General features: G+C 43.8%; 1 protein-coding gene across 6 annotated transcripts in view; it reads right to left on the bottom strand.

The window, feature by feature from the left end:
• The window catches only part of TNRC18 (trinucleotide repeat containing 18), a 968,701-nt gene that overhangs the window by 468,260 nt on the left and 475,954 nt on the right, over window positions 1-24,487 (bottom strand). For 4 of the 6 annotated variants that reach the window (XM_056534534.1, XM_056534539.1, XM_056534536.1 and 1 more), the window contains exon 13: window positions 4,343-4,444. The exons of the other annotated variants lie outside the window; for them this stretch is intronic. In XM_056534534.1, the coding sequence (XP_056390509.1) occupies window positions 4,343-4,444 (102 nt within the window). The remainder of the gene's footprint in view (window positions 1-4,342; window positions 4,445-24,487) is intronic. 6 annotated transcript variants of the gene reach the window in all.

Below are 24,487 nucleotides of genomic sequence, written 5' to 3'. Positions count from 1 at the left end.
ATGTGTGCACTCAATGAATCTGAGGGGAATCCAGACCCCTGGGAAATGCTGTTGAAAGCTTTGCAGAGGAGAGGGAGGAGGCTCCCTTTTAAAGATTTAAAGAATTTAGCGGTGTAACCGTACGGTCCCGGACTCTTCCCCTAGGGCAAGTGAGTTATGTCCTCCGCTATCTCTGCAAACGGTGCCTCCAAGAGCGCAATAGTGTCTTCGGGCAGTCGGGGGAGGGCAGTGCTTCCAATGTAGTCAGCTAAAGGAGATGGTGGGCATCTGTCTGGGACTGGGAGAGGAGGGGGGAGGTTATACAGATCCTTGTAATAACGCTCAAAAGCCTTCAGAATTTCACTAGTCAGGTACGATTTCCCTCCTTGCGGTGTGGTGATGGAGGGAACGTAAAGTGCCGCCCTCTTGTCCAGGAGTGCCCAAGCTAGGTACCTCCTGGGTTTATTACCCCACTCGTAGAAGGCCATAGCACAATGTTGTCGGTGTTGTTTAAAGCGATCATTCAGCGAAGCGCAGATGTCATGCCTAATCTTAATCAAATCTCTCAGAAAAGATTCCTGGTGAGTCCTCTTATGCTGCTCCTCTAGGGAGGCGAGAGTCTCGAATAGACATCTCAATTTTTCTGCTTTTGCCCTTTTAAGGCGGGAGCTGTGGGCTATGAGTACTCCCCTCACGATGCACTTTAAAGTTTCCCACTGCACAGGCAGCAGTGTTTGGTCCCCTGCATGATCAGACTGGAAGTGAGCTATAGCTGACTTAAGGTCGGACAAATATAAAGAGTCTAATAGTAGAGATTTGTTAAGGAGCCAAGTAAACTGCGATTTGCTGAGTGAGGGGATCCACACCGGGCAAGGCGTGATCGGAAAGAAACAGATGGGGCAGGAAGATGTAGTCTAGGCGACTATAGGAGGCATGGGGACTGGAATAGAAGGTGTAGTCTCTTTCTTGCAGATGCTGGAGGCGCCACACATAACACATCAGTAATGATTGCAGTAGCTTCCGAAGTCTGCTGAGCTGGCGGTAGGAGATGGCAGTATGCTTTGTGGACGAATCCAGCAAAGGCTGAAGAGCTAGGTTAAAATCGTCACATAATAGGAGCATACCCTGAGCGAATAAGGACAAATCCTCTAGGGTATGCATTAAGAAGGACACCTGGAGCTGTTTAGGGTATAGACCGTCGCCACAGTCACAACCTGGTCCAGGATTTTCCCTTTGACAAATAAGTACCGAGCCTCAGGGTCAGCACAAGTATTTAACAGGGTAAAAGGTAGTGTGCGGTGAATACCCACAGAGACACCTTTGGAGCGAGACTCAGCGTTCGTGCTGTGAAACCAGGTGGGATAGTAGCGAATATTCCGCTAAAGGACGTGACTAGTTTTAAAATGGGTCTCCTGGAGACATAAGATTTTAGCCCTTTGCTTGTGTAGGTGGTACAGGACCTGGGACCTCTTCTCTGGCATATTAAAACCCTGAACATTCAGGGAGGTTACCTTAACCTCGGCCATCCAGCGGGCAAGGACAGTAAGTGAACTCACATCTCCATCCCCGAGCTCGCCGGTCTGGAGTGCTGTCGTCTCTGTCGCTGGGGCAATGGATCTCCAGATGTGGGACATCTCGTCGCGCCTTTCTGCGAAGCTCTAGGCACAGGCAGCGCAGCATAAGGGTCTCTCAGGTAGGCAGTCCAGTCTGGGAGAGTCACAGGAGGGAGTTCAAGGACAGACAGGAAGAGGGGTAAGTCTCCAGGGATACAGAGAGAGGCCATCACGTCCCCCATGGTGGCATAAGGGCAAAGGGGAACCCCCATCTATATGGAATGTGGCGGTCTTGAAGGAGACGCAGGAGAGGCTGCAGCAGGGCCAGTAGGCGCAAAGTGAGCCTGGAGAGGTCCGGGTACAATTCCAAAGTGGCTCCGTCAAAGTCAATGTTACCCCTCTGCCTCACTTTCTGCATAATTTGCCTCTTAAGAGCGTAGCGGTAAATGCGACAGATCACGTCTCTCGGTCGATCAGTGCTGGGGGCCCTTTCCCGATGTACTCTGTCGATTTCAATAGACGTTTCAGGAGGTCGTCCAAGAAATATACACAAAATCCCAACAACAGTAGGGTTTAAGTCCTGAGAGCAGGTCGCCTCTGGATGTCCACGAATGCGGACATTGTTCCTACAACTCCTGTTCTTCACATCGTCCAGGTGGTCAGCAAGGGCATGCTGAGTGGAAGTTTGAGTATTCAGAGCATTTTTTATGTCCCGCATGGAGTCAAGAACAGTTCCTTGAAAGTCCTATAGGGCCCTCACCCTGCTCTGCAGTTCGGCTACATCTTACTTGACTGGCTGAAGATCTTGGCGCCAGGCGTATTTGAGGACCGAGGCCATAGCAGACATATCAGATTTCGTGGGTAGAAGCGCCAAAAGCGCCTGCAGCTCAGGATGTCCTTTCAACAGTGCAACCACCTGAGCAGGGGGTGGAAGGGTAGAGGGGTCCCAGTCCGTGGCCTGGATGGTACCACAGCGGGCAGCACGGCTCAGCTCCTGAGAGTGAGGGGATTGGAGCAGCAGAGGAGTGGTGGGCTGCAGCCTCCGTTCCAAGTGGTAGCCAGCAGGCTGAAGAAGTAGGGGGGAAGAGTGGTTGCAGGACCCCCAATGAGGGATGGATCTGGGAGTCCCCCATGTTAGCAGTCCCTGATCCCCTGCCTGCTTCATCATCATCAGAGGAGGACATCCTTGGGTCAGGGGACAGGGTGCTCATCTGTTCCCTTAAGATAGAGGGGATGCTCTGGGAAGGAGAGTGGGGGTGAACACAGATCTTGGCTGGGGAGGATGAGATCACTGGGCTCCGTGGCAGCAGCAGGGTTAGTGACCACCGGGATCCTACCTCTGAGTCTCTGGGCAGCAGCAGGTCAGCCTGAGAGGGGTCCCTGTCTCATTCCAGGGGTGCAGGCGGCAGCAGAGGGATCTGCTGAAGCAGGCGTGAAGGCCCCGCCTTGCTCACTTGTTGCAGTAGTTCAGAAGCATTTCGTTGCTGAAGCAAAGAGGAGGTCGCAGGTCCAGCATTCTGCCCCCTCACCGAAGGGGCAGGTGAGGGTGCACTCTGTTGTCCCAGGTAGCGGGCTTCCAGAGAGCGCAGCTCCAGCGCTTGCGACACGCTGCCTCGTGGCCAGCAGGGAGGGGTTGGAGCCTGAGGCAGCTGGCGGCTCCAACGCCATCTTGGATTGCCTGAGCAGGGGGATAAAAAAGTTGGATATCAGAACCTCCTGCTGCTGGGATGGTTCCTGGGTGCGCCGCTTCTTTCATGATCCCATGTGAACAGGTAATCAGCCAGCTTTTGTCGGCCGTGGGGACGGAGCTCAGCAGCCCTGCGTCCTTCAGCTTACATGGTCAGACACTAAACCCCCCCTCCCCCCGCTATCTTCTAACGGCTGTCACACTGGCGGGCCAGTGTGAAAGGAGCCTAAGTGAAGCTTGCAGATGGCACACAAGAATATACGGTATAGGTAAGTCTGCATAGTGCATAAAGTGCTTTGTTATATCCACACATATACAAACAGAAGTAGTAGCGTACCTAACAGTAGGTAATAGGCAAATATATACTTACGCTAATGGGCATAAAAAAAAATAATATTATCACAGAGGAGAATATATGAGAGCAAAGAAAGAATATAGACTATTATGCACCAAACTACTACAGACTATACTATACAAGCCCTGACATGTTTCGCTTGTAGCTTTGTCAAATGTAATATTCCCCCAGAACAGTGATCGCGTTTTAAAACGAGCTAAGCGTCCGATCACTTTTAAAACTGGCGTGCATGCAAACGCTGGCGCTATTGGGGAACAAAATACATTATTCCTGCCTCGTGCCTGAGCATACAACCTAAGACATTCTTGGCTACTGAGCCATCTTAAAAGATACCATACTAACTGGGGGTAGTAAAGTGATTGGTGCAAGGTAAGTATAGTCTGGATAGTGCATGCCATGCTCAAAACAATCTAAAATAGAAATATACATATATGCTAATTGATAGAATAATCATAAAAATGTATAAGTCTATATAGTAAAAGTACCTCTACATACATAAAACTCAATGAGGGAGATTTATCAAAACCTGTCCAGAGGATAAGTGTCTGAGTTGCCCATAGCAACCAATCAGACTGCTTCAGTTTTAAAAAGGCCTCTGAAAAAATGAAAGAAGCGATCTGATTGGTTGCTGTGGGTAATTCAGCAACCTATCCGCTGAAGAAGTTTTGAAAAATCTCCCCCTATGTATGTATGTGTTTGAATAAGAAAAAAGAAGACTGATGCCGTATTACCCTAGGATGGCCCCAACACTAATAGATGGCCACTCACCTCAGAGAAGATAGAAAATTGCCTATCACCCCAATACCCAAGGGTACAGATAATGTAGATCGCTGTTGTGCCGCTGGGTCGCAGGAACAATGGTGTTTTGTCCTGAGTGGAAATGGAAGCAGAATAAAAGTAAACAAGACCCTTAAAGTTCCAGGCACTGCAGACTCTTTAGAATAGATGCAAGTGGATCCAGGAGTATGGTGGAAAAAGCCCTAAGCAGGACTATTTACTGATAAATAACATAAAAGAAAAATAAAATAAAGGGGGAAGATTACGTCTTTCAGGAGGAGCCCTCCCTTCCTCAGATCAGTATACATCATAACTACATGGTACCAGTGCATACACTCATCAACTAAGTCTTACATAAAAATACTACATGTGAATAAACAAAATACATCACATAGATAAGGGTCACTATCAGAGTACAGATACATATATAATACACATTCTATCATAATTACAGAAGGGGGAGATCTGTGCAATCAGGAAGTGACGTAATACAGGCTGCAGGCGGTTGCAGAGAGCAGGTGAGTTAGGGAGTCTGGTTGTCAGGACGCATCGCCAAGCAGAAGCAGTCATGTGATCTCATTGGACCAATAGGTGGCGCATGATTGTAGACATTGTAAACACAAAGCAATAGCAAAGGGGGAAATTTAGCAATAGCTGTGCAGTGAAAAAGTTGCCCAGTTGCCAATAGCAACCAATCAGCTTGCTTCTTTCATTTTTAACAAGGACTCTGCAAAATGAAAGAATCAATCTGATTGGTTGCTATGGGTAACTTTTCCTTTGCACTGGTTTTGATAAATCTCCCCCCTTGTGTCTCAGGAATAATAAAATAGAGTGGAAACATTCCTAGGTGAAAACAAATCTAAAAATAGATGTTCAAACTGATATGTACATATATGTCTCTTAACCCCTTAAGGACACATGACGTTCTCATACGTCTCCATTTCCGAGTCCTTAAGGACACATGACGTATGAGAACGTCATGTGTTTTACCGGCCCCCCGCAACAATCTGGAGCGGAGCCGGTCCCCGATGCCTGCTGAAATCGTTCAGCAGGCATCGGGGCATATCGCCCAGGGGGGTCATTATGACCCCCCATGTCGGCGATGGCCGCAGATCGCTGGACAATTCAGTCCAGCGATCTGCGGCGGATTCCGGGTCAATCGGGTCTCCAGTGACCCGGTGACCCGGAATTATTGGCTGATCGGGGCCGTCAGAGACGGCCCCGAACAGCCAGAGCCAGCAGGGGTGAGGTGGCACTGGTGCCACCTCACGATCGCCCTGATTCGTCGGCCGGCCGACCAATCAGGGTGCCTGCTGCGGGTGTCACTCCCGCAACCCGCTCCGTCCCTCTTCCGGAGGACGTGAGCGGGTGCGGGACGTGCACCCCGGGTGCTGGGGACCCGGATCCCCGGCGCCCCTGTTGGGATCGGGGCCCCGGGAGCAGCGGCAGCGGCGGAGACGACGAGGGACTGACCTGGTGCAGCGAGGATCGTTGGAGGTGAGTGACAGCCTCCTGCTGTTGCTTAGCAAAAGCTCCAAGCATGCAAAAAGGGCATGCTGGGAGCTGTAGTTATGCAACAGCAGGAGGCAGACCACCACAACTCCCAGCATGCCCTTATGGGCATGCTGGGACTTGTAGTTTTGCAACAGCTGGAGGCACATTCTTTCTATGGAAAAGTGCACCTTCAGCTGTTGTGTAACTACAACTCCCAGCTTGCACAATCAGCTAAAGTGCATGCTGGGAGTTGTAGTGGTGCATCTGGTGGTTGCATAACTACAACTCCCAGCATGCCCGTTGGCTGTCGGTGACTGCTGAGAGTTGTAGTTTTGCAATAGCTGAAGGCACACTGAGTTAAGTAGCAAACCAGTGTGTCTCCAGCTGTTGCATAACTACAATCCCCAGCATCCCCAGCCAAAAGTAGTATGCCTCCCGCTGTTGCATAACTACAACACCCAGCATGCCCTTCCGCTGTCCGTACATGCTGGGGGTTGTAGCTTTTGCAACAGCTGAAGGCACACTGGTTGCAAAACACTGAGTTTGTTACCAAACTCGGTGTTTCACAACCAGTGTGCCTCCAGCTGTTGCAAAACTACAACTCCCAGGATGCACTGATAGACCGTACATGCTGGGAGTTGTAGTTTTGCAACAGCTGGATTTCCCCCCCCCCCAACGTGAACGTACAGGGTACACTCACATGGGCGGAGGATTACAGTAAGTATCCGGCTGCAAGTTTGAGCTGCGTCAAATTTTCTGCCGTAGCTCAAACTGCCAGCGAGAAACTACTGTGAACCCCCGCCCGTGCGACTGTACCCTAAAAACACTACACTACACTAACACAAAATAAAATAAAAAGTAAAAAACACTACATATACACATACCCCTATACAACCCCCCTCCCCAATAAAAATGAAAAACGTCTGGTACGCCACTGTTTCCAAAACGGAGCCTCCAGCTGTTGCAAAACAACTACTCCCAGTATTGCCAGATAGCCGTTGACTGTCCAGGCATGCTGGGAGTTTTACAACAGCTGGAGGCACCCTGTTTGGGAATCACTGGCGTAGAATACCCCTATGTCCACCCCTATGCAAGTCCCTAATTTAGGCCTCAAATGCGCATGGCGCTCTCACTTTGGAGCCCTGTCGTATTTCAAGGCAACAGTTTAGGGCCACATATGGGGTATCGCCGTACTCGGGAGAAATTGGGCTTCAAATTTTGGGGGGTATTTTCTGCTATTACCCTTTTAAAAAAAATTTTATTTTTGGGAAAACAAGCATTTTAGGTAAAAAAAATATATATTTTTTTACATATGCAAAAGTCGTGAAACACCTGTAGGGTATTAAGGTTCAAATTACCCCTTGTTACGTTCCCCGAGGGGTCTAATTTCCAAAATGGTATGCCATGTGTTTTTTTTTTTGCTGTCCTGGCACCATAGGGGCTTCCTAAATGCGGCATGCCCCCAGAGCAAAATTCGCTTTCAAAAAGCCAAATGTGACTCCTTCTCTTCTGAGACCTGTAGTGCGCCAGCAGAGCACTTTTCACACCCATATGGGGTGTTTTCTGAATCGGGAGAAATTGGGCTTCAAATTTTGGGGGGTATTTTCTGCTATTACCCTTTTTAAAATTGTAAAAATTTTGGGAAACCAAGCATTTTAGGTAAAAAAAATATATATTTTTTTACATATGCAAAAGTCGTGAAACACCTGTAGGGTATTAAGGTCCACATTACCCCTTGTTACGTTCCCCGAGGGGTCTAGTTTCCAAAATGGTATGCCATGTGTTTTTTTTTTTGCTGTTCTGGCACCATAGGGGCTTCCTAAATGCGGCAAGCCCCCAGAGCAAAATTTGCTTTCAAAAAGCCAAATGTTACTCCTCTTCTGAGACCTGTAGTGCGCCAGCAGAGCACTTTTCACCCCCATATGGGGTGTTTTCTGAATCGGGAGAAATTGGGCTTCAAATTTTGGGGGGTATTTTCCGTTATTACCCTTTTTAAAAATCTAAACATTTTGGGAAAACAAGCATTTTAGGTAAAAAAAATATATATTTTTTTTACATATGCAAATGTCGTGAATCACCTGTAGGGTATTAAGGTTCACTTTACCCCTTGTTACGTTCCCTGAGGGGTCTAGTTTCCAAAATGGTATGCCATGTGTTTTTTTTTTGCTGTCCTGGCACCATAGGGGCTTCCTAAATGCGGCATGCCCCCCAAAAACCATTTGTCGCTCCTTCCCTTCTGAGCCCTCTACTGCGCCCGCCGAACAATTAACATAGACATATGAGGTATGTGCTTACTCGAGAGAAATTGGGTTTCAAATACAAGTAAAAATTTTCTCCTTTTTATCCCTTGCAAAAATTCAAAAATTGGGTCTACAAGAACATGCGAGTGTAAAAAATGAAGATTTTGAATTTTCTCCTTCACTTTGCTGCTATTCCTGTGAAACAGCTAAAGGGTGAATACACTTACTGAATGTTTTTTTGAATACTTTAGGGGGGTGTAGTTTTTATAATGGGGTCTTTTATGGGGTATTTCTAATATGAAGACCCTTCAAATCCACTTCAAACCTGAACTGGTCCCTGAAAAATAGTGAGTGTGAAAATTTTGTGAAAAATTTCAAAATTGCTACTGAACTTTGAAGCCCTATGGTGTCTTCCAAAAGTAAAAACTCATAAATTTTATGATGCAAACATAAAGTAGACATATTGTATATGTGAACCCCAAAAAAATATATTTTGAATATCCATTTTCCTTACAAGCAGAGAGCTTCAAAGTTAGAAAAATGCAAAATTTTCATTTTTTTCATCCAATTTTGGGATTTTTCACCAAGAAAGGATGCAAGTTACCATAAAATTTTACTACTAAGTTAAAGTAGAATATGTCACGAAAAAACATTCTCGGAATCAGAATGATAACTAAAAGCATTCCAGAGTTATTAATGTTTAAAGTGACAGTGGTCAGAATTGCAAAAAACGCTCCGGTCCTTAAGGTATAAAATGGCCTGGTCCTTAAGGGGTTAATACCTGAACCTACATGCTAATTGAAAACAATAGATGGAATGGTGTAGACTTAGGACATAAAGAACAGGGTATATAAAGTGGCAATGACAATGAGCATACAGAGAAATAGCGTGGACTCAAAAAAGAAGAGCAATATGCATCACATAGCAATCACAATGAACATTCAATAAGTTAATTCAATCCAACCGGGATCGATGTTTGTAATTTATAGATCCAATAGTTTTCTCTTTTGCGGAGAGTACTAAACCTCTGAGGGTTATCTTTCGGAATGCTTTCAATTGGAGTGAGAGTGATATAGCTAAAGTTCTGGTTGTGATGGTGAGTGAGTTGTCTCGACACACTGTGGAAAAGGAAACCATTAATGGTGTTGATTCTGTGTTTGTTAATACGTTCTCGTAGACACCTAATGGTCTTCCCCACATACTGCATCCCACATGCACATTCCAGAAGGTATATTACGTATTGTGAGGAGCAGTTTATAAAGGATTTATTCTGGAAGACCTCTCCTGTGCTATTAGATGAGAATGATTTGCATTGATTATTAACAACCAAACAGCATTTACACCTACTTTGAGCACACAAACAAAGCTGTTGTAGAAAGAAAACTCTGATAATTACATGTGTTTGTTCTCAATCTACTTGGACCTAGGATGTTCCTGAGAGTTCTACCCCTTCTAAATGTGATGGCCGGTTTGAATGGAAGGATATGTCGGAGGAATGGATCCCTAAGCAGTACCGACCAATGTCTGACAAGGATTTATTTAATTTCTTTGCGTTCCCTGGTAAAACAGTCTTTTTCAGTATTAACCCTGTTCCCTTTAGTCAAGCATCAACAATTGCCTTGGTGTCTTTGCTTTAAAACAAGTTTTTAGAATGGCACTCTGTTCTTTAAAGTCACTTAAAATGGTGCAAATGTGCCTGAACTGCCATTTCTTATAATGGGAGTGGAAGAAATCTAGTTAGCTATTACTGTCGGCTCTGGATCAACCTTCTGTCCCTATAAATCTAGTATACATAACCTGTAATGTTATTACTCTTCAAAAAATGCATCCAGCCCCTTTTTTAACTCTATTACAGAGTTCACCATGACCACCTCCTCCGGGAGAGAATTCCACAGTCTCACTGCTCTTACAGTAAAGAACCCCCGTCTGTGCTGGTGTAGAAACCTTCTTTTCTCTAGATGTAGAGGATGCCTCCTTGTTATAGATACAGTCCTGGGTATAAATAGATCATGGGAGAGATCTCTGTACTGTCCCCTGATATAGTTATAGTTATTAGTTCCCCCCTAAGCCTTCTTTTTTCTAAACTAAATAACCCTAATTCTGATAATCTTTCTGGGTACTGTAGTCCTCCCATTCTCCGTATTACTCTGGTTGCCCGTCTTCGAACCCTCTCCAGCTCCACTATATCTTTCTTGTACACTGGTGCCCAGTACTGTACACATTATTCTATGTGTGGTCTGACTAGTGATTTGTACAGCGGTAGAATTATTTCCTTGTTGTGGGAATCTATGCCCCTATTGATTCACCCCATGATTTTATTAGCCTTGGCAGCCGCTGCCCGGCACTGGTCACTACAGCTAAATTTACTATAAACTAAGACTCCTAAGTCCTTTTCCATGTCAGTCGTCCCAAGTGTTCTCCCAATCAATACATAATCCCAGCCCGGATTTCTCTTCCTCATGTGCATTACCCTATATTTATCAGTGTTGAACCTCATCTGCCACTTCCCAGCCCAAACCTCCAACCTATCCAGATCCATTTGTAACAGTGCACTGTCCTCTATAGTGTTTACCGCTTTACAGAGTTTAGTGTCATCTGCAAAGATTGCTACTTTACTATTCAACAACTCTGCAAGGTCATTAATGAATATATTAAATAGGACAGGACCCAAGACGGACCCCTGTGGTACCCCACTAGTAACAGTCACCCAATCAGAATAAGTACCATTAATAACCACCCTCTGTTTCCTATCATTGAGCCAGTTACTTACCCACTTGCACACATTCTCCCCCAGCCCAAACCTTCTCATTTTATGCACCAACCTTTTATGTGGAACCATATCAAATGCTTTGGAAAAATCCAGATTTATGACATCCAGCGATTGCCCCTGGTCCAGTCTGTAGCTCACCTCCTTATAAAAGCTTATCAGGTTAGTTTGACAGGATCGATCCCTCATAAATCCATGCTGATACAGGGTCATACATTTATTTTTATCAAGATATTCCAAAATAGAATCTCTTAGGAAACCCTCAAACAATTTACATACAACCGAGGTTAAACTACCAGGTCTATAATTCCCAGGGCCACTTTTGACGCCTTTTAAATATTGGCACCACATTTGCCATGCGCCAGTCCTGGGGACCAATCACTGTCACTATAGAGTCCCTGAATATTAAAAATAGGGGTCTGTCTATTAAATAACTTAATTCCTTTAGAACACGCGGTGAATGCCATCTGCACCTGGTGATTTGTCTATTTTGATTTTTTTGTAGGCGGCACTGTTCTTCTTCCTGGGTTAGACAGGTGACCTGTACTGGGGAGTTTACCTTATCACACTGTATTTCAACTGGCATTTCATTTTCCACAGTGAATACAGTGGAGAAGAATTTGTTTAATATATTTGCTTTTTCCTGATCCCTGTTTCTTCCTCATCAATTTTTTAAAGGGCCAACACTTTAGTTTTTGACCTTTTTGCTATTTATATAGTTAAAGAACATTTTGGGGTTAGTTTTACTCTCTTTGGCAATGAGTCATTTGTCTCTATTTTTGTGGCTTATATCTGTTTTTTTTCATATTTTACATTTTTCTCTATAGCTTTTTAATGCTTCTTTTTTTTTTTAAATGCTTTATTTTTGTCATTTATTGCCCCCTTAAAATTTTTATTCATCCATATTGGTTTTCTTTTATTTCTGACCCTTTTATTCCCATAAGGTATTGTGATCCTTGTTTGCAGGTAGCACGGTCCTCTAGGGTAAACAATAGGCACAGTCCTTGTAATTGCATATACTCCAGGCACTGTATTTGTAATCCACACAGGATGCAGCAGTAAATGAAAACATAAATAAACAAAAACCTAGCTCGTCTGAGCACTAACTGACATTAGGTTCCCTATCTCTCAGGGTTAAACTAAATAAAACAATATTGGGTTCACCAACCTAGAGTCTTTGTCCACTCTCAGCATTCCAGTCTTTTTCCAGCCTGCTGCTTCCAGCCTTTTCATAGAGAAACAAAACATTCTCCTCCTTATCTGCCTAGCAGGGAGGGATTTATTCCCACTGGTGCAGCCGATTACCTGCAGCTGAGCAATAGGTTGGAGACAGTCCAAAACCCTGGGCTGGATCTATGTCTTCCAAGAAAACCGCTAAACTTCGGGGTGGAGCACTGGCCCACCCTACTCTTCAAATGCTCCACCCCAGGGGCCCATAACTAAATATTCAATCTGGTGACATACACAGAAACATACACTCCCCCTGGGGTTAAAAATCATAAGCCTCTCTGAACAATTCTGTCGAGACATAGACTCCCTCACAGACCACCCCATTAACCTTATCACAGTATATACATGTTACAGTGATAATTTAAGATATTTTTAAAAGTCTCCCATTTAGTGTCAGTATTGTTTTTTTTTTTGAGGACATTATCCCATTTTATATTGTTACTTTGTTGCTCCCTTTATCTGCTCTTTTTATAATTATCTAATCTTGAGATTTTAGCCATTTCTAGGCATTAAATTTGCCCTTACTCAGATTTGGGGGCACACACGGATACATCAAAGCCCTTATATTAGATAACACTTTTTGTTGGAAGAGGTCTATACTGCCACCTGGTGTTATTGGTGGAGAAAATTTAGAATTATTACCTCCTCTGAAATCCTGTATTTCTAGTACATCATCATCACTTTAAAATAACAATTGTTCTTTACCCATTAAATCCAATAATGTTTTTAAACACTCTTTTTCTGTGGTATTAATCTCTCCCATAATACTAAAGCCTAAATGTCCTATTACAGCTGGGATTTCTCCCTCCTTTTTCTTCATATTTTTTGTAATTGGTGCCCACAGTTCACACAAGACTAATATGTCTCTACAGGAGGACAAACAAAAACATTACTGAATTTATTTGCTTTACAACAGCCTTCGTAGTGTATGCATTAACTTGTACCTGCAGAAGGTTTTATATTTGAAGCACCACTCGTGCCCTTAACCCCTTAAGGACTCAGGGTTTTTCAGTTTTTGCACTTTCGTTTTTTCCTCCTTACCTTTTAAAAATCATAACCCTTTCAATTTTCCACCTAAAAATCCATATTATGGCTTATTTTTTGCGTCGCCAATTCTACTTTGCAGTGACATTAGTCATTTTACCCAAAAATGCACGGCGAAACGGAAAAAAAAATCATTGTGCGACAAAATCGAAAAAAAACACGCCATTTTGTAACTTTTGGGGGCTTCCGTTTCTACGCAGTGCATATTTCGGTAAAAATTACACCTTATCATTATTCTGTAGGTCCATACGGTTAAAATGATACCCTACTTATATAGGTTTGATTTTGTCGCACTTCTGGAAAAAATCATAACTACATGCAGGAAAATTTATACGTTTAAAAATGTCATCTTCTGACCCCTATAACTTTTTTATTTTTCCACGTACGGGGCGGTATGAGGACTCATTTTATGCGCCGTGATCTGAAGTTTTTATCGGTATGATTTTTGTTTTGATCTGACTTTTTGATCACTTTTTATTCATTTTTTAATGTTATAAAAAGTTACCAAAATACGCTTTTTTGGACTTTGGAATTTTTTTGCGCGTACGCCATTGACCGTAATCGGCTTAATTAATGATATATTTTTATAGTTCGGACATTTACGCACGCGGCGATACCACATATGTTTATTTTTTTTTTTTTACACTGTTTTATTTTTTTTATGGGAAAAGGGGGGTGATTCAAACTTTTATTAGGGAAGGGGTTAAATGACCTTTATTAACACTTTTTTTTTACTTTTTTTTTTGCAGTGTTATAGGTCCCATAGGGACCTATAACACTGCACACACTGATCTCTCATCCTTATCACAGGCGTGCATTAACACGCCTGTGATCAGCATTATCGGCGCTTGACTGCTCCTGCCTGGATCTCAGGCACGGAGCAGTCATTCGTCGATCGGACAACGAGGAGGCAGGTAAGAGCCCTCCCGGTGTCCGATCAGCTGTTCGGGACGCCGCGATTTCACCGCGGCGGTCCCGAACAGCCCGACTGAGCAGCCGGGATACTTTCAGTTTCACTTTAGAAGCGGCGGTCAGCTTTGACCGCCGCTTCTAAAGGGTTAATACCGCACATCGCCGCGATCGGCGATGTGTGGTATTAGCCGCGGGTCCCGGCCGTTGATTAGCGCCGGGACCCACGCGATATGATGCGGGATCGCGGCGCGATCCCGCTTCATATCGCGGGAGCCGGCGCAGGGCGTAAATATACGTCCTGCGTCATTAAGGGGTTAAGGACCCAGGAGTTTCAAAACTACAACTCTCAGCATGCCCAGACAGTCCAGGCATGCTGGGAGTTGTAGTTCTGTAACATCTAGCCCTTCAGATGTTGCAGAACTACAACTCCCAGCATGCCTGGACAGTCTCAGCATGCTGGGAGTTGTAGTTTTGCAACATCTGGAGGGCTAGATTTTGGACACCACTACACAGTGGTCTCCGAACTGTTCTCCTCCAGTTGTTACATAACTACAACTCCCAACATGCCCTTCGCCTGTCTGGGCATGCTGGAAGTTGTAGTTTTGACACAGCTAGAGGCACACTGGTTGTGAAACATTGTCTGTTTATTAACTCAGTGTTTCCCAACCCGTGTGACTCCAGCTGCTGCAAAACTATAACTCCCAGCATGCACTGACAGACCATGCATGCTGGGAGTTGTAGTCTTGCAACAGCTGGAGGCACACGGGTTGGGAAACAATACGTTAAGTAACAAACTCTGTGTTTTGCAACCAGTGTGCCTCCAGCTGTTGCATAGCTACAACCCTCAGTAAACACGGACAGCTGGGAGTTGTAGGTTTGCCCCCCATGTGAATGTACATGGTACATTCACACGGGCGGGGGTTTACAGCGAGTTTCTCGCTGCAAGTTTGAGATGCAGCAAATTTTCCGCTGTAGCCCAAACTCCCAGCAGGAAACTCGCTGAGAACTCCCGCCTGTGTGAATGTACCCTAAAAACACTACACTACACAAAATAAAAAGTAAAACACTACATATACACATAAAAATGAAAAACATCTAGTATGGCACTGTTTCCAAAATGGAGCCTCAAGCTTTGCCATTGACAGTCCAGGCATGCTGAGAGTTTTGAAACAACGGGAGGCACCCTGTTTGGGAAACACTGCCGTAGGGTAATTTTGGTATCGGTTGCAAGTTTAATTCTTGCATCCGGGTCCGTCCCATGCATATCCCTGATTTAGGCCTCAAATGCGCACGGCGCTTTCTCACTTCAGATCCCTGTCAAATTTCAAGGCTTTTTTCAACAGTTTAGGGCCTAATTTCCTAACAAATTTTGGTGGGCTTTTACTCCTTTTACCCTTTCTGTAAAGGTAGAGTTGGGGTCTACTCCAGCATGTTATTGTAAAAAAATAAAAAAATTTACACTAACATACTTGTGTTGTCCCATACTCTTCATTTTCACAAGAGGTAAAAGGGGGACAAAAAAGACCGCTAAAATTTGTAACACAATTTCTTCTGAATATGGAAATACCCCATATGTGGACGTAAAATGCTCTGCAGGCGTACAACAAGGCTCAGGAGTGAGAGCACCATATACATTTGTGGTGATTTGCACAGGGGTGGCTCATTTTACAGCGGTTCTGACAAATGCAAAAAAAAACAAAAAACCCCTGCATGTGACCCCATTTTGGAAACTACACCCCTCACGGAACGTAACAAGAGGTATAGCGAGCCTTAACACCCCACAGGTGTTTGAAGAATTTTCATTAAATTTGGACGTAAAAAATTAAAAACTTTTTTCACTAAAATGCGTATATAAATACTACATATGTGGATGTTAAGTGCTCCTCTGGCGCACTACAGGGCTCAGAAGAGAAGGAGCGCCATTAAGCTTTTGGAGAGATAATGTGTCCAGAATTGAAGGCAATGTGTGTTTACAAAGCCCCCATGGTGGCATAAGAGTGGACCCCCCCATGTGTGACCCCATTTTGGAAACTACAACCCTCAAATAATGTAATAAGGGGTGCAGTGAGCATTTACACTCCACAGGTGTCTGACAGTGGTCCGTATTATTTTTCATTTACACAGCCCACTGTTCCAAAGATCTGTCAAGCGCCAGTGGGGTGTAAATGCTCACGGCACCCCTTATTAAATTCTGTGAGGGGTGTAGTTTGTGAAATAGGGTCACATGTGAGGGAGGGGTCCACTGGGGGCTTTGTAAACACACATGGTCCCTGACTTCCATTCCAAACAAATTCTTTCTCCAAAAGCCCAATGTCGCTCCTTCTCTTCTGAGCATTGTAGTTCGCCCACAGAGCACTTTACATCCACATATGGGGTATTTCTATACCAAGAAGAATTGGGGTTAAAAAAATTGGGGGTCTTTTTCTCCTATTACCCCTTGTGAAAATGAAAAATTTGGGGTAACACCAGTATTTTGGTGAAAAAAATCAAATTTTTCATTTTCACGTCCAACTTTAGCAGAAATTTGTCTAACACCTGTGGGGTGTAAAGGCTCACTGTACGCCTTGAGGGGTGTAGCTTCCAAAATAATATGCCATGTGCGTTTTTTCTTTGCTGCTATAGCACCATAGAGGCTTCCTAAACGTGTGATGCCCCCCAAAAAACATTTCAGCAAAATTTGCATTCAACAAGTGTGGCTCCTTCTCTTCTGAGCATTGTAGTGCACCCACAGAGCACTTTATGTTCACATATGAGGTGTTTCCTTACTTGAGAGAAACTGGGTTACACATTTTTGGGGCCTTTTTTTCCTTTTACCCCTAGTAACAATTCAAAAAATGGGTCTACAAGAACATGTTATGGAGATTTTGAATTCTCTCCTTCACTTTGCTGCTATTCCTGTGGAACACCTAAAGGGTTAACAAACTTTCTGAATGTCATTTTGTATACTTTCAGGGGTGCAGTTTTTATAATGGGGTAATTTATGGGGTATTTCTAAAATGAAGGCCCCTCAAATCCACTTCAAAACTGAACTGGTCCCTGAAAAATTTAAATTTTGAAACTTTTGCGAAAAATTGGAAAATTGCTGCTGAACTTTTTGAAGCCCTCTGATGTCTTCCAAAAGTAAAAACATATCAACTTTATGATGAAAACATAAAAGTAGACATATTGTATAAGCGAATCAATATATAATTTATTTGGGATGTCCATTTTCCTTATAAGCAGAGAGTTTCAAAGTAAAAAAAATTCAAAATGTTCAAATTTTTCATAAAATTTGGGAATTTTTCACGAAGAAATAATGCAAGTATGGACAAACATTTACCACTAACATAAAGTAGAATATGTCTCGGAACCAGAATAAAAAATAAAAGCATCCCAGAGTATTAATGCTTAAAATGACAGTGGTCAGATTTGCAAAAAATGTTCAGATCCGTAACCTCTTCGGGAAAAAGGGCGTACAGGTACGCCCTTGCTCCCTGGTACTTAACCCCTTGGGGATGGAGCCCATTATGACCCTAAGGACGGGAGCATTTTTTGCAAATCTGACCACTGTCACTTAAGAATTAATAACTCTGGGATGCTTTTACTTAAATACATAAATTTCATTCCGAGATTGCTTTTTCGTGACTTTATTCTACTTTATGGTAGTGGTAAATTTTCGTCGATATTTGCATCATTTCTTGGTGAAAATGCAAAAATGTTATGAAAAATTTAAAAATTTAGCATTTTCTAACTTTGAAGCTCTCTGCTTGTAAGGAAAATAGACATTGCAAATAAATTATATTTTGATTCACATATACAATATGTCTACTTTATATTTGCACCATAAAGTTGACATGTTTTTACTTTTGGAAGACATCAGAGGGCTTCAAAGTTCAGCAGCAATTTTCCATTTTTTCACAAAATTTTCAAAATCGGAATTTTTCAGGGACCAGTTCAGTTTTGAAGTGCCTTCATATTAGAAATACCCCATAAATGACCCCATTATAAAAACTGCACCCCTCAAAGTATCCAAAATTACATTCAGTAAGTGTGTTAACACTTTAGGTGTTTCACAATAGCGGCAAAGTGAAGGAGAAAATTCAAAATCTTCATTTTTAACACTCGCATGTTCTTGTATACTTAGTTTTTGAATTTTTACAAGTGATAACAGGAGAAAAAGCCCCCTAAAATTTGTAACCAAATTTCTCTCGAGTAAGGAAATACCTCATATGTGTATGTCAAGTGTTCGGCGAGTGCAGTAGAGGGCTCAGAAGGGAAGGAGCGACAATGGGATTTTGGAAAGTGAATTTTGCTGAAATCGTTTTTGGGGGGCATGTCACATTTAGAAAGCCCCTATGCTGCCAGAACAGCAGAAAACTCCACATGGCATACCATTTTGGAAACTACACCCCTCAAGGCACGTAACAAGGGGTACAGTTAGCCTTAACACCCCACAGGTGTTTGATGACTTTTCGTTAAAATCGGATGTGTAAATGAAAAAAAAAAAAAAAAATTTCACCTAAGTGCAGTTTTTTCCCCAAATTTACCATTTTACAAAGGGTAATGGGAGAAAATGCCCCGCAAAATTTGTAACCCCATCTTTTATGAGTATGGAAATACCCCATGTTAGGACGTAAAATGCTCTGCGGGCGAACTACAATGCTCAGAAGAGAAGGAGCATCAATGAGCTTTTGGAAAGAGAATTCGTTTGGAATGGTAGTCAGGGGCCATGTGCGTTTACAAAAACCCCTGTGGTGCCAGAACAGTGGACCCCCCCCCCACATGTGACCCCATTTTGGAAACTAAACCCCTCACAGAATTTAATAAGGGGCGCAGTGAGTGATTACACCCCACTGGCGTTTGACAGATCTTTGGAACAGTGGGCTATGCAAATGAAAAATAAAACTCTTCATTTTCACGGACCACTGTTCCAAAAATCTGTTAGACACCTGTGGGGCGTAAATGCTCACTGCACCCCTTATTACGTGAGGGGTGTAGTTTCTAAAATGGGGTCACATGTGGGGGGGGGTCCATTGTTCTGGCACTATGGGGGCTTTGTAAACACACGTGGCCTTCAATTCTGGACAAATTTTCTCTTCAAAATCCCAATGGCGCTCCTTCTATTCTGAGCATTGTAGTTTGCCCGCAGAGCACTTTACATCCACATTTGAGGTATTTTCTTACTCAGAAGAAATGGGGTTACAAATTTGGGGGGGCTTTTTTCCCATTTTCCCTTGTGAACATGAAACATTTAGGGTAACACCAGCATTTTAGTGAACATCTTATTATGCATCTTTGGATATTAATCCCAGTGCTTTTGCCCCCATTTTTCATGTTAACTATGTTTTCATTATTCACTTGATCTGACCCCCGATCAGGTTTATCTGATTCTGACACCTATACTTACCTACACCTGAAAGACTCAATGACATGCACAGCATTCTGTGCTGTCACAACCAGCCGCCCGATCGGAGCTTTGTGTTTACAGTGTCTGCAATTAGGCGCCGCCTATTGGTCCATTGAGGTCACATGACCATTTCTGCTTGGCAACGCATCCTGGCAACAGGCCTTCAGCATGTATTACGTCACTTCCTGATTCCACCGAGATCTACATGGAGTTGTGTTAGAACGTGTATTTATACGTATCTGTACTCTGAACTGATAAGTATTGGAAGGATTAAGATTTTTAATAGAACTGATTTACAAATCTGTTTAACTTTCTGGCACCAGTTAATGAAATTTTTTTTTTTTCCAGTGGAGTACCCCTTTAAAGTCCCATATATGGGAAATATATGTTAATGCAACTTGCAAACAGCTGGAAATATTTTGAGTACTTGGTCACATGTTACTTATATGTCCACAAAAAATATAGGATAGTTAATTTAACCCTGACCTACCCTTATTTGCAAGGGACAGGATTTTAGTTTATAAATGTTATAAATTTTATAAAGTCCCATGCAAGTCTATGGGAAATGTATGTTTCAGCATAACTTCGTACAGATGAAGATATTTCTATAATTCTTGGTACACATATTACTTACAGTGGGGCAAAAAAGTATTTAGTCAACCACCAATTGTACACTTTAAGGTACACTAAAGGTACACTTTAACTATAAGAGACAGAATGGGGGGAAAGAATACATGGAATCACATTGTAGGATTTCTAATGAATTAATTGGTAAATTCCTCAGAAAAAAAAGAAGTGTTTGGTCACCTACAAACAAGCAAGATTACTAGCTCTTACAGACCTGTAACTCCTTCTTTAACCACATAGGGACCCAGGGCGTCCAGGTACGCCTTCGCTTCCTGGTACTTAAGGACCCAGGGCGTACCTGAACGCCTGTGGGAATTTCGGTCCTCATCATGTGCCGGGCAGGGAGCGGGGTGACTGCTGATATCAGCAGGAACTTGCGCAAATGCCCAGGGGGGTCATTAGACCCCCCCCATGTCGGCAATCGCCGCAAATCGCTGGTGAATTCACACCAGCGATTTGTGCCGATTACAGGTCATACGGGTCTATGGTGACTCGGAATATAAGGGGGATCGCGGTTGTCCAAGACACCAAAGATCCCCCTGAAGGGATAGGAGTGAGGTGGCAGGGGTGCCACCCCACCTATCCCTGCTATTGGTCGTCAAGAAGCGCCAACCAATAGCAGATCGGGATTCCCCGTTCTGCCTACCCACAATAGGCAGGGCAGAACGGGGAAACCGTCAGGGACCGTTGCCAAAGTCCACTTACCCATCAGCAGGCGGTGATCGGCGGAAGAAGAGGATGGCGATGCGGCTCCCTGGATCCTACAGAAGCCGGTGAGTTGCCTAGCAACATCTGGAGGGCTACAGTCTGAGAACACTATACAGTGATCTCTAAACTTTAGCCCTTCAGATGTTGCAAAACTACAACTCCTAGCATGCCCACACAGCAGTTTGCTGTCTCAGCATGCTGGGATTTGTAGTTTTGCAACATCTGGAGGGCCACAGTTCGGAGATCACTGTGCAGTGGTCTCTAAACTGTAGTCCTCCAGATGTTGCAAAATTGCAAATCCCAGCATGTCCAAACAGCAAACAGCTGTCTCGGCATGCTGGGAGTTGTAGTTGCGTACCTCCAGCTGTTATATAACTACATCTCCCAGCATGCCCTTCGGCGTTCAGTACATGCTGGGAGTTGAAGTTTTGCAACAGCTGGAGGCACACTGATTGGAAAATACTGAGTTAGGTAACAGAACAACTCCCAGCATGCACAGTCTGTCAGTACATGCTGGGAGTTGTAGTTTTGAAACAGCTGGAGGTTTGCCCCCCCATGTGAATCCTGTACATTCACACGGACGAGTTTACAGTGAATTTTCTGCTTCAAGTTTGGGCTGCCTAAATTGGTGATATGCACAGGGGTGGCTGACTTTACAGCCGTTCTGACATGAATGCAAAAAAAATAAATACCCACATGTGACCCCATTTAGGAAAATACACAATTCATGGAACATAACAAGGGGTATAGTGAGCTTTAACCCCCCACAGGTGTTTGAAGAATTTTCATTAAAGTTGGATGGGAAAATGAAAAAAAAAAATGTTTTCACTAAAATGCTGTTGTTACTAGAGATGATCGAACTTTTCAAAAATTTGATTCGGCCGATTCGCCGAATTTTCCGAAAAGTTTGTTTCGTTTCGAATTTTTTCGCAGCGAATCGCTATTAAAAAAGGCTATTTCTAGCCTACATACAGCCTCTATAGGGGTATAGAACACTTTGCTGTGTTCTAAAATGCATGTGGAGTGTGCTGGGTTAGTGAAATAATACTGTTATTCAGAATAACATGCAGATTACCGCCCTCGCTTTTAGAATCAATGCCGCTCAGCAGCACAATTACAGAGCCTGGTGGTGGCATCAGTGTCAGGAGACCATATAGTGACTGAATGACACAGCGTGGAGATGTTGGCAGCATGAGGACACCATATAGTGGCTGAATGACACAGCGTGGATGTGTTGGCAGCATGAGGAGACCAAATAGTGGCTGAATGACACAGTGTGGAGGTGTTGGCAGCATGAGGACACCATATAGTGGCTGAATGCCACAGCATGGACAGGTTGTCAGCATGAGGAGACCATATAGTGGCTGAATGGCACAGTGTGGAGGTGTTGGCAGCATGAGGAGACCATATAGTGGCTGAATGACACAGCGTGGAGGTGTTGGCAGCATGAGGACACCATATAGTGGCTGAATGACACAGCTTGGATGAAGCTGAAGCATGAGGACACCATATAGTGGCTGAATGACACAGCATGGACTGGTTGTCAGCATGAGGAGACCATATAGTGACTGAATGACACAGCATGGAGGTGTTGGCAGCATGAGGAGACCATATAGTGGCTGAATGACACAGCGTGGATGTGTTGGCAGCATGAGGAGACCAAATAGTGGCTGAATGACACAGTGTGGAGGTGTTGGCAGCATGAGGACACCATATAGTGGCTGAATGCCACAGCATGGACAGGTTGTCAGCATGAGGAGACCATATAGTGGCTGAATGGCACAGTGTGGAGGTGTTGGCAGCATGAGGAGACCATATAGTGGCTGAATGACACAGCGTGGAGGTGTTGGCAGCATGAGGACACCATATAGTGGCTGAATGACACAGCTTGGATGAAGCTGAAGCATGAGGACACCATATAGTGGCTGAATGACACAGCATGGACTGGTTGTCAGCATGAGGAGACCATATAGTGACTGAATGACACAGCATGGAGGTGTTGGCAGCATGAGGAGACCATATAGTGGATGAATGGCACAGCCCGGAGTTGCCAGCAGCAAGAGTAGGCACTAGGCCTTCACAATCCCCAAGTTTAAAAGATGAATTAAGAAATTTAAACCGAAGATTTTGGATAGCGGGTGCTACCTATGAGAAAATTTGAAATTCCCAGACCCAGGCTCAACAGCGGCATCAGTAACCCATATATTGCCTGAATGACACAGTCTGGAGTTGGCTGATTCACGAGTACACAGCAGGGCTTCACAATCCCCCCCCAAAAAACACAACATTTTTAGAAATTTTTGAAAAAGATTTTGGCTACCTATGAGAAAATGTTTAATTCCCAGACCCAGCAGCGGTATCAGTAAACCATATATTGGCTGAATGACACAGCCTGGAGTTGGCTGATTCATGAGTACACAATAGGGCTTCACAATCCCCCCCAAAAAACACAACATTTTTCGAAATTTTTGAAAAATATTTTGGATAGCGAGTGCTACCTATGAGAAAATGTTAAATTCCCAGGCCCAGCAGCGCCATCAGTAAACCATATATTGCCTGAATGACACAGCCTGGAGTTGGCTGATGGATGAGTACGCACCAAAGCTTCCCAATCCCTACGAAAAAAAGACAAACATTTTTTACAAAAAATTTTTACGGAAATTTAAGACAGCGGGTGCTACCTATACATTAACTGAATGACGCAGCCTGGAGGGGGCTGAAGCATGAGGAGACCATTGAAATGTAAAATTTTTTTTTTTTATTTAGATCAAAATTTGTGTCCCGGACCCCGCCGTGTGGGTACAAAGGACGTAATGTCACAAGCACCCACAGGGCTCATGTGGCCGTGAGATGTAGACGCAACGTCTCCATTGCCCTGACCGGCCATTTTTTGTACCTTTGTTTAAGAACAAGCGCATATCCAAGAGTCCAGAAGACTCTATAATGCAGGACGGTGGACCACCAAAAGACATTCTTTTCCAAAGTAATTTTTTCTGAAATAAAGAAGCAAAGTTCATCCCTCTCCGTATTATTTTTGAAAATGTAAATTAAAAAAATCATACACAACAAGCGTTCCATGGTGTAATGGTTAGTACTCTGGAAAATTCAAGTTTATTACCAAAATAGTATCAGAAACTTTTCAAAAAACAGTACCCAAGAGGGTTTAATAACCCAATACATTGCACCATAAATGTTGAAATTTAAATTAAGCATGTATGTATCTATTTCAAAAATCCTAAAATTGAAGGGCCAATCCCAGAAGCATCATGAAGGCAAGTAGTTCCTGAAAGACACAGGAGCAGTCAGGAGTAGGCATCAGCAGTACCCAAGAGGCTTTCATAGCCCCTTACATTGCACCATCAATCGTGAGATCGAGCAATAACAGGTGTGTTATTCCCTCAGATGTCCGGGGCTGCACGCGCACTACACTGAACGGACCAGCCTGTGTGTATCCTTCAACCGACAGGTGCGGGTATCCTGCTGAACCATGTTCATGATAGGGATTGGGGATTGCAATTATTTGCCATGAAAGAAGAATTCCAACTAAGTGCGGGTCATAAGCTCGGGTTCATTAAGTCCCTGACCTTTGTACACACCGCCTGTCTCTACTACCGATTGGATGGTTTAGTGAGTTCCTCGGATCGGCCCCTGCGGGGTAGGCCACGGCCCTGACAGAACGCCGAGAATTTAAAGATCATTGTTGAAATGTGCATTAAGCATGTATTTAG

The sequence above is a fragment of the Hyla sarda genome, chromosome 8, assembly GCF_029499605.1.
Source record: "Hyla sarda isolate aHylSar1 chromosome 8, aHylSar1.hap1, whole genome shotgun sequence".
Taxonomy (NCBI): domain Eukaryota; kingdom Metazoa; phylum Chordata; class Amphibia; order Anura; family Hylidae; genus Hyla; species Hyla sarda.
This window is presented reverse-complemented; position numbering and strand designations above follow the sequence as displayed.